General features: G+C 42.7%; 1 protein-coding gene across 5 annotated transcripts in view; it reads right to left on the reverse strand.

Annotated features, from left to right (window-relative positions):
• The window catches only part of LOC146512611 (adenosine kinase-like), a 123956-nt gene that overhangs the window by 61444 nt on the left and 43483 nt on the right, over window positions 1-19029 (reverse strand). For all 5 annotated transcript variants that reach the window (XM_085169806.1, XM_085169805.1, XM_085169807.1 and 2 more), the window contains 2 exons: window positions 13824-13996; window positions 9076-9184 (listed from right to left, as the gene is read on the reverse strand). In XM_085169806.1, coding sequence (XP_085025932.1) covers window positions 9076-9184; window positions 13824-13996 — 282 coding nt within the window. The remainder of the gene's footprint in view (window positions 1-9075; window positions 9185-13823; window positions 13997-19029) is intronic.

Here is a 19029-nt window from a genome sequence, read left to right on the forward strand (position 1 = left end):
CTAGAAGTTAAGCATGCAACACCCTCAACCCTGGGATACCTGTGCAATCGCTTTGGACTGGCTGCAATCACTGTCAAACAGACTGGAGAAGAGCTGCAAATAACTGCTGCCTAATTTATAAGCGGAGACAGATTACCGACAAGTTGCAATCAATCTTAAACAGTCTGCGCTGATAGCCAACTCATCTGTGATCCAGCTCTTTGCAGTTGGACTCTCAACTCAACTGGTAGCCAGCTGGTTATATTAAGTTCCCATGTCCTTTTGCATTTAAATCACTGAGGAATTTATGTATTGCTGTTTTAGGATCCTGAACTCTTTAGCTGCTTTTTGAAGGTCTCCACCGAGTCAGCTTGGAAAGATCGGTCCCCTCGAGTTCTGAAACGAGTAGGGGACCAGTAAAAGGTTTCAATTTGATGACCTCAGGTTATGAGAATAGGTATGTATACAAATCAAATCAGCAATATAGGGAGAAGCCTGTCCCTGTAATGCTCTAAAGGTTAAAACTAAAATTTTAAAATGGAACCTAAATCTGATCATATGAGCTACCTTTTTTTTAACGGGTCAGTAGTCACGCTGCAGAGTTTTGAACAACCTGTAGATGAGCTAGCCCTTACTTGTTTAGATAAGTAAACAGACTAGTACCGTAGCTGAGTCTTGTAGAGATAAAAGCATGGATTATCATCTCAAGGTCATTTGTTGACACGATAGATATAAGTTTTGAAATGTTCCTTAAGTGAAAAAAAGCATGTTCTTACGATTTGATTTAAATTTCCCTCTAAAGAAAAAGCTTCATCAAAAATAACACCTAGATTTCTAAGGTTATGCTTCTGTGAGTAACCTAAATCACCCACTTGCTGTTTAATATCAGACATTGCACTGCCCGGTACAATAATCAAAGTTTCAGTTTTGTCTGGGTTTAGCTGTAAGCAAATGTTGTTCAACCATTGTTGAATGTTTAATGTCTGATTAAGTCAATCAGAGCGGAGAAGTATGAACTTCAGAAGGTTTAAATGAGTAGTAGAGCTGAATATCGTCAGCAAAAAGATAATAAGATACATCAGGAAACTGCCGCATTGTCTGGCCTAAAGGAAAAATGTATATTAAAAACAGAATAGGTCCCAGCATGGAGCCCTGAGGAACTCCACACAGCAGCTCTGTGGATTCAGACATGATCTGGTTTGCAAACACACTAACTAACCGTGCAGTAATAGAGCAAAAAAAAAAAACCAAAACCCAACAATTAGATGAGCCCCCATGGGCAAGCACTTTGCGAAAGTAGAAATGAAGAATTCCCTTTTCACAGGAAGAAACCTCCGGCAGAGGCAGGAAGGATTGAAGGTAACGGGAGGGAGACAGGACAATTACATCCCACACAGAATTAAAGGGTCTGAAATAATAAAAAACCTTCAGGAATACAATGTCAGTAAATTCATTATAAAATACTGTACATCAGCCTCAAAAGTCATTATTGTCATTTTAATTCACTGTGTATCCAGGATAAAATGACAGAACAAAGCTGTGCCCTAGCTTATTGTAGATCATAAACAAATTAGAGCATAAAAAGGAAAAATGAAACCTTGCAGAAGGAAACAATTCTCAGAGAACAGTGTCCCACATCTGCTGAACAGAGATGCACATCTGTGGTGATTCTTTGTAGGCCTCTTTCAGAAACTATCACAGTGACCTCAGTGCTACAGATGGTTTGTGGCGAGGAGACGATTCCAGCAATATTTACTCAGTCAAGGCTTTATTCTCCAGCGTGATAATGTAACACCGTCTGACACTTAACTCTACTCACTATCTTTGCCCAGGAGACATGCTATCCTAAAGCGTTTGCGGTTCCATCATGTGAATCTTAATCAGATACTTAGCCAGTAGAGCAGGTTTTTACTCTCCCTGGTGAGAGTATCAACACATGGCCATCAGGCACAATTCACAGCCGCAAAGTGGCTATTTATTTTCTGCTCAGCATTACTTGACAAATAATTACTCAGTCTATTCAATTAAGCCGTGGAACTCACACAAATGGCCACAACATCCCAGTGTAGCACTGAAACATTATTCCACGTTTTACAACTCGGTCTCATGAATAAAAAGGCACACACATGGCAGGTGCTTTGATGCCTAGGGAGCGAGGGGACAAGGTGATGGCAAGCAGAAATATCATTAAGTCCGAACTATTTCATCCGCAGGAAAACAGCCTTGTTGTCGGTGGAGCAGATGCGCAGAGTAATCTGGGATGAAAGGACATGGTGTTTTCCCGACTGCAGAAGAAAAACAGTTTTTACAAGGTGACGTGTGTGTAGAAGCAGAGAGTCGCAATGCTGCTTGAGCACTATGGACCGCATCCTGGGAGCTTACCACAGGTGCAAAACAATAGATTTTTAATTGCGTTTGTTATTTTTTATTATTAATTTACAGATCCAGCAATAGTACATTCATGTAGTTGTAAACAGCATGATAATATATTAAGTAATCCAAAGTATTCAGAATACGTTACTCTCATTGAGTAACGTAACGGAATACGTTACAGAATACATTTTGGGGCATGTATTCTGTATTCTGTAATGAAATACATTTTAAAAGTAACCTTCCCAACACTGTCAGTGGCAGAGAGAAGAAGTTAGGAGGACTGTAAATGACAGCTAAAGACAATGCAACTGTCACAATGAGATTAAATGAATAAAGTTTTTAACAAAATAACTATATAACATTAAAAACAAAGTTTTTCTTTGTTCCATTGGTATTTTTTAATCTAAGAATAAATATAAATTTAACAAAGGTATTTGTATTTATGTATTGATTATATTTTGTTTTATGAAGCGATGCTTGGGTAAAGCTAACTGAGTAGCACAGCTTACTAATTTAACAATGGCATCAAACTAATATTCCGCATTGACTGAATCCTCAGTCAAGGTTCCTGCAACTATACAGGAATGAAAAAAATGCTTTTAAACTTCACACAGAAATCTGTGCACAATAATAAATACATAAAGATCAATACATAACCCACTGCGTACGATGAGAACTTCCTCTCCGTAATAAACAAGGTGAATTCTTGACATCCTGAAAACCTTCAGCACAACAACACATTTCCTTTGCCAAAGATAACACTGTAAATATTGAATAAATGGGCAAACAGAACAATCACTAGTGACATAAAAGTGCATTATCTCTCTACCATCCATCCGTTTTCTTCCTCTGATATTTGCGGTGTGGGGCTGGAGCCGGGTTACCGGTCAGCCATTGCATTGCATTCAATGGTAATGCAATATTAAGCGATGGTAATAAGCGACTGGACTTTTTTAAGGTTCTTGAAGACGTCCAGTCGCTTTTCTTTTCAGGATCCTTAGATTACCATGACCTGAATGACTGAGAACCTACACAGACACAATAATACAAATTATAGGACTGTCAAAGAGATCAGTCTGATTACATGATAGTATTTTGTGATAGACTATTTGTGTGCTGTTTAGAGAGGTTAAGTAAGAAAGCCGTTGCACACCACAGCAATCGCCATCTGCTGGGCTCTAGATAGAATAAAGGTTTTTTACTGGCTTCATATTTCTGAATTTGGCTTACATCCACCTGCAAGGTCAACTTAATGATTTATTGGAAAGAAACTGACAAAAAGCCTCAAAACTCAAACATATGAGTTATACAAGTGTATATGTGTATTGTCAACATATGCAAAATGCCATATGTTTTAAAATATTATGTCCCATATGACCTCTGACCTCTCCTTCAAGATCAATAAATTGATCCAAAGTGATAATAAAGCTATTTAGCGCTACTTAAATGATAATGAGCTTTCAGACTGACAGGAACATGGTGGCATGTACATTACTGTAACAGGTTATGACTTTTTAAATACATAATAGTTTCAATACACGAGCAATGTTCCTGAATAAGTTTTTTTTTTTCATTTCTTTAACAAAACAAACTTGTAATGAAAACCTTTTTTCACCTGATATTTATTATTAAAAATGTAAACAAAAAAATGAAAGCTAAACATGTACTAGAGCCACATAAATAAAAAATATAATATTAAAACAGCTTTCAGCAAGGCAAATAACTTTCACTGCACTAAAAACTTACAAGTCCGATAAAAACAAACAAAACAAAATAAATATATTAAATATATCATACTGCTAGAAAGTGAGCTGCCTTGTCAGACGTTTGCACGTCTGTCAGAGGTTACTGAACTTTCATTTTTGTATCTATTAAACGCACACAACGCATAAAATAAAACCAAATACCAGCAGCCATGGAGTGGATGCTGCATTTATTAATTCCCTTGAAGGAATTTTGAAGAGAAACTTTACAGCGGATAGATCTCACATTCAGAATTCAGACTCCATTTTTAATATAATGCAGTAGTCTATGTTGGTACACATTATTTATGTTCTAACCGTAAACACTGTAAATCAAAATGAATACACAAGGGCTCCAAGTCCAAGAGAACTTTTACTTTTAATGCACTACTGCTATTTTTACTTAACCAAAACATCTAAAAACTGTCTGCCATCTCTGACACGGCAAGACCAAATCGAGTCTTAAGGATAATTGTAAACAACCTAAATAAATCCCACAGTGCAGTAAAAGCCACAGTGTCTCAGCAGCCAGTGTCTCTGCCCTCTTCACCCTAATTTGCCACACTCCGCCCACTCAGGCCTGCAGCGCCGTGGAGCTGGCTGATTCTCCAGCCGGGCCGGGCCAGCCCATACGTCCCACTGGCACAGGACATCCCGCCAGGAGCCAATCACCAAGCCTGCGCTCCTGACAGCTCATTACCACTCAATTAGGCAGGTGCACCTCCATGCACAGTCTTCTGACAAATACAGCCCTCCCAGATGCATGTTTAACATTCAAGAGAATTATATAGTGACAGCAAACAGTAAACGCCTCACCCTTATCACTTGATTGCCTCAAGATTGAAATCCTATAATTGGCCTAGGCCAGCGGGAGAAAAAAATAAATTAGCCAATAAATATGATGCAGTCGACTTGTAATTGAACAATTATGAATTCATATTCATAAGATGTTTGCTGCCAATTACAAAATGCCATCTGATTAGGCGCAATTTGAAATGACATTGTTCCACGCTAAAGACACTGTGGTGTCAGCCTAATAAAGAGGAGACACATCATAGCAGTAGCTCGGCCACCGACATGACCTCCAGAGATGAGAGACATGCTGACACAGTGGCTTGGCTGGTGACAGACGGGATTTGGCACCCATTGCTCTTTGTCCCCCCTTCAAAACCTACCACTTACGCTCGCGTGCACCGAAAAATATCAGCGCCGAGGGTTGACTTTCACAAAATTTAACACCAGTGGGCACAGATTGTACACATAACAAAACACAAGCAAGGCAAAAATTAAAAAAAAAAAATCTCGATCCCTTGAGAACAGATTCTAATCAAGATGAAATGATTTACAAATCTATTTAATAAGGCTTGCCAGAAGTCAAACTTGGCATGTAAATGCGGTGGGGATTAAATTTCATCGGCAACCAAGACTGTAACTGATCGCCTGCAGACAAAGGGGGAGCCTGCCAGATTTTTTTCTCCCCCATCCACTTCTATTCCCTCCCTCTCCCTCTTTTTTTCCTTTTTTTCCCTCTCCAGTGTCTGCATTTTGCCTCGTGATCCCTCCCTGGCTGTGTGGAAGGACAGGGGCAGTGCAGAGTGGTGCAGTACAGAGGAGGAAAGAGAGAGAAAAGACAGAAAAGGAGAGGCAGGAAGGAGAGAGGAGATGGAGATGGAGGAAGGGAGGAGATAAAGAATGGTGGCGAGAGGGGGAGTAAGAAGGAGAGAAGGGTAGAAAAGCAGGAGAGAGGGAGAGGGAGATCTCAAGGTCAGTGTGAGGACAGTGTGGTCCTCTGAGTTGGACAGAGACACAGCCGCAGTCACCTCTGTGCTAATCAGCCCTTCGGCTGGCTGATGAGGTGTCAGTTAGACGTGTGTGTGTGTGTGTGTGGAAAACCTTTCCCTTTGCTTTTTTGGCTGCAAAATGAAGGGGGCTGGTCGGGCGGAGTAACAGTGTGTGTGTGCGTGCACCACTCTGGGGTGTAAGCAGGCTGACGTGCAGCTTGTGGTGCCAGTACTGCGCTTTTTTTCTGCTTTTGCCTTCCCTTTCTCCTTTTTTTTCCTTGCATATTATGCTACAGTGAACTCAGCTTTCCCCTGCAGTGAGGGCAAGAATACAACTGCCAATTAATGCTATATGCGGTGTGCCAGTGTTAACAGTGTGAGGCATTATAGTTCAACTTGCTGTGCTGTTTGAAAAAAAAAAGAAAACAGGGGAAAAAAAGGGTGGGCTAGCCATTTTCCTTGGGCGTGGCTAACCTCTAGCAGGCTAACGTGGATTGTGCTCCCAGCGCAGGGTGCAAACGAACAGCATCCGCAGCTGTGATTAGGTTTGTGACCTAACAGCTCTGCAGCTTGTGTCTCATTGGGTGAGTTTTGCGTATGAGGCCAATTGGCAGAGGCGAGCGTCTCCTCCGTCTATCCTTGGGTTATTTCTGACCATCTGTGCCCAGTCATTAACAGGCCTTTTCACAGTCAATTGTCTTGTTCGTCTCCCCTCTTCCCCGTTTCTGTTGGTTTCACTGTGCATGACCGTGAGGTGGAGCTTCTTCTTCTTCTTTTTTTGTTTTTTTTCCCCCCTTGAATTTAAATGGCAGAAGTTAGGAGAGGCCATTTTATTAGCCAGGGCTAAGGAGAGCTGTGGAGACGTAGGTTAATTCAAAGTGGCATCATGGAGGATGCATCAAGCAGTGGAGATCAAATTACAGGGCAAAGCCCTCGGTGGTAAAAACAAGCTAGTGGTATGCTGCATAATGTGTGTGTGTGTGTTTAACAGCATCTGTGTGTGTGTTTGAGAGACTAGAGAAAAAGAGAAGGGGGACACAAGGAGGAATAAAAAGGAGAAAGAGGAGGATGAAGAGGGGGGTAAAGGGATGGGGATGGAAGGAAAGTGGGAGCAAAAAAAAAGGAGAGGGAGAAGAGGCTAACTGGGCCAGTGTGCACATGCACACATCACCCCCTCCAATTAGAGTCACTCACCCCCCCCCCCCCCATCCACCCCTTCTTACAATACATCACCCTCCATTTCTGATGTTTACAGTCGTCGGGGAATGAAATAACTGCACACATCACTGCAGCAGCGGCGGCATTGAAAAAAAAAGAGATCTCCTCTGCCTGAAATGCATTTAGCTATTCCTTCTTCCCCCTCATGCTTTTGTTATTGGTCTTTGTGCAATGATTTGCCTAAGGACCCAGATTTCCTAGCAACAGCCTGCCACCAAACATTTGGCAGGAGTTCAACATTCTCTCTCTTTGTGAGAAATGGCAGTGCTGCCTCCCTGCTCTGTGTCTGCCACCAGCCCTGCTGCTGCCGCCGCCGCCGCCGCCGCTGCCGCTGCTGATGCTGGATGAGCCAGACTGGCTGCAAGAGCCCTCTAATAATTCTGTTTTCATCCAATCACACCACATAGTAGCAGGCACCTTGAGAGCCTCTGCCAGGATTCATCAATCACCTCTTTAACACGCATGTTCAGACAAACACAGAGGCATGTGCGAGCAAACAGAACACGAACGCACACACTCTTGCGCGCGTGCACGCTCTTGTGCGCTTTCCGGTAATTAAATTTACAGATTAGAGCGAACAAAGCTGCATATACCACCACAGCAGTAGTTTAATGAAAATCAACAAAGCACATTAATGCATAGCAAAGGTTGGTACAATGAGCGGGAGAGAGGGAGAAGATGTAAAATCTGGCTGTAAATTGGGTAAATACATCTGAGTGCTCTCGACAAGGTTAATGGAGAGAGGAGGCCTTAGTGAACGCTGGTCTAGACACGCCACACAGTATTAAGTGGGAATAGCTGTGGCAGTGTATCTGGCTAAGTACTTTAGAAGTGCGAACGGGACTCTAATAAAGCGAATGATCCCCCTGTTTTGACAAAGAGGCCCAGGAGGGACGCTGAACACCACGTTTTAGATTCCAAGCACTGACAAACACCCATTTGTGGCCCTTCTATCCCCCCTTCCAAATCCCACGGAAGCTTTTCCCCTGCGCGCTACGCTGTCGGATGTGGGCAAAACCCAACTGCCAATTTGCAGAGGATGTGCCATGTTTGCTAATGCGAAGCAGAGGCTAAAAATGAGACCACACAAACTCTGGAGGATGGACTGACTGATCTGCTTTCTGGCACGACCGCTGAAAGATTTTTTTTCCTCCCCTCTAATAAACAATTTTTCGTTTGGTATTTGTTTCTTCGACTGGGCGGCTAATTATGAAACCTCCATCATTATTGCACTGCGATGCACTCGTGTTTAGAGGACTTGTGGGCAATGAGGAGGTGGGTGGGGGGAATTGGGAATTTCACTTGGGACAATATGCCAAGGAGTATGCTGAATGCTGAGCACTAACGCTGATTTATGTTGATAATGAACTGCTTAAAGACGTGGAATGCAGCGCAATTTCACAGCTATCGTCTTGACTTGAGATCAGAGAAAATGTCGATCTGCCGGAATTAAATATAATCCCAAACAGTGAAACATGAGCATAGCAGGCCATCCCACTCCAGAAGCTGTAAGTAAAGACATTACCTCAGTGGGTGCAGCTCGAGCGTGTGTGAATATCTAAGCGCACATCTGTCCTCCTCAATCTGTGCGTGTGTTTTGTCTGTAAGGAGAAGATTGCGTGGGAGTGGGGGGTCGGGAGCTAAAACCGAATGAACTTGCATAATCAATTTTCACACTTTCACAGCACCTGTTGGCTTGTCTTCACGTTAAAAGAAATGAATGAATGCATTACATGTAGAACAATTTCACACTATGTTGCAGCTTCGCGCACAAAGACCTGGGGAAAAAAATAGGGGGAAAATGGAGCTGTATTGTCTCAATAGGTAACATAGCTCATTTCACTCGACAAAGGATGAATGGATATATTGACAATGCAGAAGGCGTGCTGAGGCATTTCCTGAATAAAGCCTCTTAACATTTTGTCCTCCTCTGGCAGTGGAGTTGGGGAACAGTCATTTTGAATGTAGAGGGTCTCACTTACCGCAATATAATAGACCTTGGCTTTCTTCACCAGCTCCCAGTTGCTGTCCAGGTCCAGGTGTTTTTCCTTTTTGTAGCAGTTTGCCGCTGCCAGGTTAGCAACAAGGGACCTGCCGAGACAGACCCCATAAATCTTCTGCCTCGCTTATCATCCATCTTAATTTTGTCTCAAAAACATCCTTAAAAAACACTCAGGCCTCAGACTTTCCTTTGTTCTTTTGTGATATATAAGGATGATAATAGTTCCTAAGAATGTCTGAGCCAAGGTGAATTAAAGTCTATCTGGATCTCTTTATTTTTCCTTTCTTTAAAAAAAACAGTGCTATCTCAAAAAGAAAAAATACACCAAAGAAAGGAGATTAAATAAGCTGAGGGGTTTTCAAAGCCAAAAGAGAGACACCCTAAAATTATTCATATCATATTATCACCTGTAAAAGTTCTGCATAGATAGCAAGGGTGGGAAAACAACAGAAAGAGATTACTAAATGAACACTTGAGTAGTGAGTGGTGGGAGCTGGAAAGTGAAGCAGGTGGTATTATCTTAACACAGCTCATTAGCCAGTCCTCGTGCACTGTATCTTTATGAGCGGCCATCAAAATGAGTGCAACCATCATAGCTACTTAGGCGAAAACTGCTAGGCGACCATATGACAGGAGGGTGTTGCTACACGAAGGTCTGTTCTCACATGGCGAGAAAAAAAAAAAAAAGCTGCTCTCCGTGGTTAGTGTCAAAAAAAAGAGTAACAGTGTGCTAAGCTGATCAGCGTGTGATGATGAAGGCTACGATATGGCAGCTGAATTGGGACCGTGTTTGACCGGAGCTGCCGTAATGGACTCAAAAGGTTGCTACGAGCGTGACAGACAAAACGAGTGTTGTTGACTGAGAAAGTCCGACAGACGTGAGCAGAGCAAATAACCATTATGATGTGACATATTTAAGAGGAAAAGCTGAAATGCCACAGTGAGGCACTCCAGGTTAAAACGCTCATTAGGAATTTAACGAAAAGGAAAGAAAAGAAAACTAGGAAATCCAGAGGAATGACTTCTAGTTTTATCAAAGTGGAATAACTGTCACGCATCGATTTCTGTTAAAACTCAGTCAAACTAGAGTAAAAATAGCTGAGATTGAGTGTGCGACCACTTTCAATAGTACGTAGTAGTCAGCTGGAGGAAACCTGTCGCCAAACACTTGGAGAGACTTCAATTGCTCTCACACAGAATGGTGATGGTTTGCAAATAGTTGCCATCTGGTTTATAAGCGCATACAGTCTGTGAACAGGTTGAAATCAATCTGTCAACCAGCACCAATAAGCGCAACTCTTATGTGACGCCTGTCTTTGCATTACTGGACTCGACTCTACTGGCTGACAGTTGCTTGTTTTTTTGTTATATACCTACAGATGAGGACAGATTCACTGCCTTTGGTGAATCTCTCAAATTCCTCTAGATCCAATGATAGTTTGGCACGGACCTTACAGAATTCCAAGATGATGCTTTATGAAGGCCAGTCGGTAACGTTTACTTTAATCTTCTGGAGGTAGTTCTTCACCATGAGCAACGTTGATGTGTTGGAAGACAAGGCGATGACCCAGACTCCGTTTTTCTGCTGACTGCTTGAGGTTTTCTTTTAAAATCTTCACGTATCCTTCTTCCTTCATGATTCCTTCCACATTGACGAGATTCCCATTTCCAGGCACACTGAGGCATCCTCACAGCATAATACTCCCACCACCGTGTTTCACTGTGGGGACATTCTCTATCTCCAAACATCTCCAAACATCAGCAGCATCTCTGTGGCCAAAGAGCTCTTGTTTTGTCTCATCTGATCAAGGGACACATTTCCAGTGTGCATATTCTTGCTTTACATTGCCCTTAGTATACTTTACTCTGGCTTAAAAGTGTTTCTGCTGCAGAAGTGGACTTTTCCTTGCTGTTCCTCTTGTGCAGGGTTTTAGTGATTGTTTTCTTTGACTTCATTCTTCAGGTCATTCAATGGTGTCTCTGCAGTTTTTCTGGGGTCTTTAGACACATCTCTCACTAGCTTTCTTTCCAGAATCTTTGAAATTTCCGCTTCCTACTTCTGCCAGGCTTGTTCTGTACTGTGTGGCCTTCTTTGAGATTTCTTGATGATACTTCTCACTCCAGTCCTTGACACTTGGAAACACTATGATAACTAAAGATAAAGTCTGAACTGGTTTCTTTTGTTTTTGGCATGATGTTTTCTCAAGTGACAGCTCAAACCATTGCTAAAGTTTTTATACTGTGTGTAAGATAGAAGATAACCCTCAGTTTCAACTTGATTTTATAAGCTTTGAGCATTACAAGTTAAAGCACATTATTGTGCCATGGCTCAATAAAAAGATCAGGTGTCTAATAATATTGACCCGAGTGGTTTTATCTGAAATAATTCTGTTATTGTGTACACGCAGAAATAATTTACGCTTTCTAAAGAAAACTAGTATGTTTTGAAATGCTATGTTGAAAATCCCAAGTGCAGAGTTACCAAGTGGCTGTGTCATTTTGCAGTTAAATTAACGCCCTGCAGCAACAACATAACTGCTTGTGAAGGCATTTCTGTTTCAGATGAGGTTCTGGCTCTGCTCTGAATGTAAGTAGTTAATGTGAATTTCTGTGTATGTGAACAGCAACAGATTTGTGATTCTTTTCAGTTTATCACAAAGAAATTCCACATAATTATCAACTTGACGCCAGCCAGCTGCAAACCGATAGCAGCCCGATTCCATCGTATCGCCTTTTCATCCCATCTTTACGCACGAATGTCACTTTGAACATGGCAGCTGACTGTGAGTGGTTGCAGACCTGGTCCTCATCTTCGAAAGAAAAATTTCGAAGCCAAAGAGACCACAAGTTCATTGCACACAGTTGTTGCATTTTTGGTCGTGCTGCGGTCTCAAACTATTGTTTTCCCTTGTGAAACTGTAGCAATTATGCTATAGAAAACCAGTGAATGTGGTGAACAGGCTGTGTACACTCCAACAAACTGGCAACACAACAAAGGAACAGTTTACCCTCATAAACAAAATACTCAAGTTTTTCCACTGGCATGTAGTGCCATTTATTCATCTCCATTGTTTGGTTGTGAGACACCCAGCTTTGAAGATATTAGCTGTAGCGACGTCTGCCTTCTAATGAATAAAATTGAACAAAATTGTTTCATCGTATTTACATGTGTTTTTTAGAAAACCGGACCCGATTACTCCAAAAAATAAAAAATAAATCCACAAACTATGTGTTTAGTGTATTTGTAATTTCCCTTCTACTGAACTACACCCCCTCCAGCCACAGAAGTGCGCATCATTGTTCACTTCAACAATCATTCCTTTTGCAAAAGTGATATATTTGCTGGGTGTAGTTTGGCAGAGAGAAAATAGGCATTACTTTTATTAACTTCCACAACATTCAAGAGAAGCCAGACATTTCTGCAACAATATCTCCAAAACTGGCAACTCACACCAAAGAAATCTAGATGGATAAATAAATAAGCTATGGCTTTAAGTATTAATAATGTAATGAATCTAAGCAAATACTTTATAGAGGTTCTTGCCAGTGCTTAATAATATATTAAGTTATGCTAAGGTCATCTTAAAACTAAGCTACAGAAAATAACTGCTGACAGGCTAGCAGCATCTTTTACCAAACTGGGAGTTTTTAAACATGAAAATTATCAGCAAGATCTTCACACAATCTAAAATATTTAAATATTTTAAATATCTGCACAAATTATTGCATTTTTCTGCATTGAAAAGTTGATATAAAGAAATTTGTGGCTGCAATTACTATGCAAAAACTCAGAGCTCCTGGAGAGACTGGCTGATTGAACCCCTGATTACACTTGTAAGATTTTAATAAACTAATTTCTTAATAGCTAAAATGTGATTATTCAACATAGGGCATCTGCACAGATTGGAACTCAAACTGTCAGATTTTAGTAGAGGAGGCAGTTCTTTTTTCTGTATCTTTGAAGACTTGCACTAATCAAAGCCTTAGGGCTGTGACACACTGGCTCCCAGTACTTCAAAGCCATCACCCTTCCAATCTGGCCCTGCTGGCGACCTTTCCTCTGGCCTCCTGAGCTGTCTGTTAAACACCTGTAAGAAATATTACAGAGCTCGTCTCCCTGAGCACGGCACCTGACCTTTTCAGGTGTCAGAGCCCACATCAAACAATCCCACTAAGACCATTCAGCAGGGCTGACTCCCGGGGCGGTCAGGGTCCAGGCGTTGACTGACTGACAACTCCAGTAGCAGCAGATAAAGGGGTGTAAAGGAGGGGAGTGTTTGAAGGAGGTGGTTATTGATCCACACCTGGTCTATCATGAACTGGAGCCCTTAATGTTAGTGTTATTTGTGTATCTGTGTGTGTGTGTAGGCTGTGACCTGACGATGCTGGCGTGAGAGTCACCAGAGAGGCTAAAGCCCCTTTTACAGTCGAGAAGGCTGACAGGTGAGAACTGGGATAGCCCAGGCATCCCTAACACATTGCTACTGTCAGCCTATAGATGGATGACAACCCACTGGGACGGCAGAGACTGAGTGGGGGCCTGGAAAAACACGCTCAAGCTGTTCCTTTTCCTTTTGATGTGTGAGCTGAGCTATGATTCCCTGTTATGACTTCTAGCCCCGAGAAGTCAACTGCTTGCCCGTGGAAGTCAAAATGAACCAAAATGACTCTCTAAAAGCCGGGTTACGGGGTTACTCCTTGGTCAAGGATAAATGAAAGGTTGCTAACCTATTGTCTCCCGTGATACAGGCTGCACAGGTACCAGTCGGCTCCTCGTTTTGCTCATAGTAATGGGCATCGACATGGGCTTCTTCAGCCTTCTTCTTCAGGATCTCGCCAAAGCGGTCTTTCCCGATGCACCCGAAGAAGGTAGCCACCTTATGGGGCTTCTGGAGCATCCACTGGGAAGGAGAAAATGAAAACAGTTACACAGAGCTCAGTTTACAAAATATAAGTCTGTTTGAGGGGTCAAGTTCAGCTAAGGCAGATGGCACACAAACTGTAGCTTCACAGCAAACATACTGCTTGTGATATATGAGGGCTGCGAGCTGTCGTAAACAGCCCAAGACCAATTCCACTCCGCACAGAGGCACTATTCTCATCCAAGCACTCCTTCCTCCATGTGTGCTAAAAACAGTCTCATCTCCTTATTTACACAAACCCCATAATTCAAGGCTTCATCCTTCTTATGCAAACACAGACTCTGAGTGTGTGACAGAGTATGCAGCCGCTACCTCAGGACACTCCCCGAACTGCTCGCTGGACAATTTTTGGTCCTGACAGTCTTGATGTACTCAGTGACTTTTACCTGATGAGGGAAAAGGGGGTGGGGGCTGCTCAAATTCTACAGCGCTCAGGTTTAACCTCCAAAGATTTATTGACGTACAGTACGTGCTGCTGTTTGCTCGTTTTATTGCAGACTCCTGTTTTGTTGCTGACGGGGGCCCCTTGTGAATGAGATGTTGCTGCTTTTGGGGATGACCTGTATATGTGTGAAATTAATCATTTCACACGACCAAACAGCGTCTCGGTGGGGGAAGAAAAATGCATTTTCATCAACCGTCTAGAGAAGCTCTCCTCTGTTTTTGGTTTTTTTGCGTTCCCCCTATGCCCCACCCTTCTGGTCTCCAGGTAAGTAGTTCAGATGAAAAAAAAAATAAGGAGGAAAAATAAAAATAAAAATATCCAGGAAAAGATTCATTACATCGCACAAAGCTCACCTGTGTTTCCAGACTAAGGTTGACAATTTGCAAGCGCAGCTGATCAGGGCATAGAGTTTTTTGACTATCTATCTCTGTTTTATGAAACAAAGAAAACTTCTTGCCTTGCTTACAGCCAATTTACCTCTTCATGACTAACGTGAGGGATGGCATAAATCCCATGTTAGCATTCTATTAAAGGCCAGTCAACTTTTAAGCTTTTTAAGAGACAAAAAGAAAGCTGTACTCATAAATACACGTTGATTTTTGAGTTATGTGTTGTATGTCTTTTCTAATAAATTAATGAACTCTCCAATAAACAGACGTTGGGAGAGATGGACATCACCGTTCCACCTAAATGTGTTTTACACCAAAAGGAGAGAGTTGCAGGCACAGCATGCTGTGGAGGTAAATTTTAATTTGTGTCTGCACGTTCAGCCTCAAGATATGAAGGATCATATTTATATGTTTTGTTATCTGAGAAGGGGTCTCCTTTGCCAGAGAAACAAAAACGTGAAGAAACAGCAACACCGGCATCCAAATAAAATGTAATTAGCAGATTAGACATCAGACCCTCCAGTCTCCAGATAACGAGCTGGCTACACATCAACAACAACAGCTGGTTACAAGTTAACATTATGTTAGCTAATGTTGGGCTCTAGTGTCCTTAAAAAAATAAAACAAATCACACTTTTCCTCTGATAAACTATTTGACTACATTCTCACTTTGTTTGAGAGATTATTCACCAAGAGTCCAACAATGTTAGAAGCTAAAGCAGGCTAACATTGGCTGCCCCTCCCTGAGCCTGGTTCTGCCGGAGGTTTCTTCCTGTTAAAAGGGAGTTTTTCCTTCCCACTGTTGCCAAAGTGCTTGCTCATAGGGGGTCATATGATTGAGTATTTCTCTGTATGTATTATTGTAGGGTCTACCTTACAATACAAAGCGCCTTGAGGTGACTGTTGTTGTGATTTGGTGCTGTGTAAATAAAATTGAATTGAATTAAATATTACACAGTTTCACAGCCTCCTCCAGAGTAAATAGCCATGGACACATATTAACAGCTGAGGTAAACAGTGTACTTACGGCCTACACTCACTACAGATGAACGGCTAGAGTTGCTAGGATTATGCACTTGAATTGGGAGGGCTAGGAAAATAGAATTCAGTTGACTGCAATCTGGGATCTACTGACATCTCATGGTGAGATTTTATAAACTGCAACTTTAAAGTTAGCATTACAAGTGGCGTGGCTACATTTCACCTGTTATGAATCTGATTAAATCAACTTGACCTCTAAGTTGTGTTTGTCACTTTTGGAACTAATATGTACTAGCAGCCTATCCCAGAAGTTTGTGCTTCACTTTTTGTGAATAAAATCAATTATTTTTTATTATTTTTAGTTTTTTACTTCGCACTAATTAGCAGGTATTTCTTTTTGTGTGTTGTCAATGGATCATCATCTTCTTCTTTCCGCTGATCCCATTGGGGTGACCACATTGGATCATCTGCCGCACTCTATCCCTAGCATCGTCTTCTGTCACACCACTAAACCTTTGAGCAACTATCAAAACAATTCACAACAGCTGATTTTGGTTTTTGTGGTTGGTTTTTTCAGAAAAATAAATAATTGCCTTTTATTTTCCACACTAGGCCTTAGGAAATGAACAGTTATAATGTCACACATGCCTGCTGCATCTTGGTCCGTGAGTGCGCCCTACCAACGTGTCATCTTGAGTCATGGTTCTGTCATTCAACCATGCCTCCAACTCCCCACCTGGCCGAAATACACAAACACACCAACGTGTACATACGTGCGCATGACTGCGAGCTCTTCTTCCCTAACCTCTTGCTGCAGGCACCTCACACTTATCAAGGTCACTGGCTCGGGTACACGTCAAGTCCAATCTGATTTTCCCCTCGCCGCGATGAGCACAGAATCCAAGGTTAGGAGCTGCGGGCTGTAAATAATGACAGCGCGGCCCCTCCATTTGCAGAGCTCTCAGGTGGGAATAGAGAGGGCCACTCAGGGGCCTCAGTCCCTCTGATGACAGCACGGTGAATCACAGCAACCACCGACCTCGTGAACATAGCCCCCCCCCCCCCATCACACCTCCCTCTGAACTCTCCTACTTTCCCTCTCGCTCTGTCTCTCTCTGACCGTCGGCTGTACTCTCACTGCCAGCTCAGCTTGTCATTTTACAGGGTCATTAACAGACATAAGTACACACTAACGTGAGCACACAGTGCACCTACACGGGCAGAAGGCTGACGTACACAGAAATCCTGTTTAGTTCCACAACATCAAAACTCCCTCCTAAAAAACAAAAAGAAAAGAAAAAACGCCCCTGCTTTTGCCAGAAGCTGCTCTGCTACTCCAATAAACACAAAGCACCAATAGATAAGCAGAAAATGTCTTCATTATGAGCAAGAAAAAAAAATATATCTTGCTAAAAAATAAATTCATCCCCTCTTTCACCGTGGTATGCAGGAGCAGGGAGTTATATCAATTCATTTCCATCCCTGGCACCCTGCAGACAATCCCTCTCCATTCCCAGATTATGTGAGATAATACCTCCATTATGACAAAAGCGCTTTCCGCGGGGTCGCCGAGAGGTCAACCAACCCTGTGCTGGGTATTCATGCTTAGTCACATCCCAATTATATCGCAGTGGCAGAGGCAGGAATTGGCAAATGTACATCAAGGCGCTTCATTACTGAGGGCCGCTCCAGTGAAATTAAGCAGCAGATGAGACAGAGTGAGATTTGCCCCCAGGCGGCATGTTAGAGAGCGACTGTGCGAGAGAGAGAGAAAGAGGGAGGGAGATGGGAAGAAAGAGGGAAGCTGAAGTAACAGATTTTTGTGGAGGTGCTGGGAGCTTGTATCTCGCGCAGCAGCTCATGTATATTTACTTAACTGGGAGAACACTGGTCCCCAAAGATTAATAAGTTCCCATGATGCACCCAAGCAACATATCTTTAGGTGCGTTTCGATACAGGAGGGAAACCTAATGCAAACAAGAGAGAAAAACACCCACGAAAAGCAGGCGGTAAGATGATGCACAGGCTCACTCGCTACAGGCAAAGCGGTGATAAGTGTACATTATGTTAAGTGGAGAATACGTCTGGCGTCTCTTTCTATTTGGCTTCCATTTAGCCAAATAATCCCCCCCCCTCGACGTACACTCTCCCAAACCTACCCAAAACTGGCCCCCAGGCACCCAGATAGCTATTAATTATGACATCTCATGGTTGCAAGGAGCCCCATTTGGGGATCTGACCTAGGCCCGCTCCTCAACACCCAGCAGCTGCCACTCTTCACTACGGAAGCAGCCGTTTCGCGTGGCGGCTTCCAGGAGGGCAATTACACAGCCCAGATGAGATGAGACGGCTGAATGTTTGGGACTTGAGTGCTCAGGCTGCCATTAGCACTATAAGCTATTACATTCCCCCTTCTTTTCCTGCCCCCCTTTTTGTGTTCAACTCCCTCCTCCCATCGTCTCCCTCACTCGCTGCTGTATATTGATGAAGTAGTAATGGGGCCTCTAGTTAGATATTCCTGCTGTAAAAACATTGTCTTGTTTCTAGTCTCCCTCAGGGGTCAATGTATTCTCCTGGAGTTGCTGGGAAGAATTTCTGCTCTATTAATGATGCAATTCCAATGCAATTCAGATCTACTGAAGTCGCAGCACAGTACCCCCCCACCCCCACCCACCCCCTTTTTTTTTTTTTGCAGGGAGTTGATAGACGCCACTGTGTGTTATCCTGCAGCTTTACAACAAAGTGGTGCCTCCTGCACATCATGGGGAAGCTGAGTGGCTGTCACTTGTTTCAGTTCATCCTTAAAACAAGGACAGAGAAGTCCCCATTCTCCTTGCCTCACCTCACTAGCAGTTCCTCTTGAGAAGAACTTGACCGTGCCTAATGATGGTCACATTAATTATAGGCTTATCAACCTCAGCAAAAATTCAATAGGGCTATTTATAGAGGCCTAAAATAGCTGAGGGCGAGGGTTCTGCTCGCTAGGGTGGCTTATAACAGCCTCCTCTCACTCCAAAGCCCCTCTTTGGAGCTAAAGGCGGAGGCCGATCAGCGTTTCTTTTTACCGTGCAGTTAAAACAACTAGTAAGCATCTGTCCATCAGCGACTGACATGGAAGGTGCTTATATATAAAGTATTGGTGAAGCAGAGGGCCCTTACCACGAGTGCTGACATTGATGAGGTCTGGCAGCTTCCAT

Source organism: Neolamprologus multifasciatus, chromosome 8 (assembly GCF_963576455.1).
Source record: "Neolamprologus multifasciatus chromosome 8, fNeoMul1.2, whole genome shotgun sequence".
Lineage (NCBI taxonomy): Eukaryota > Metazoa > Chordata > Actinopteri > Cichliformes > Cichlidae > Neolamprologus > Neolamprologus multifasciatus.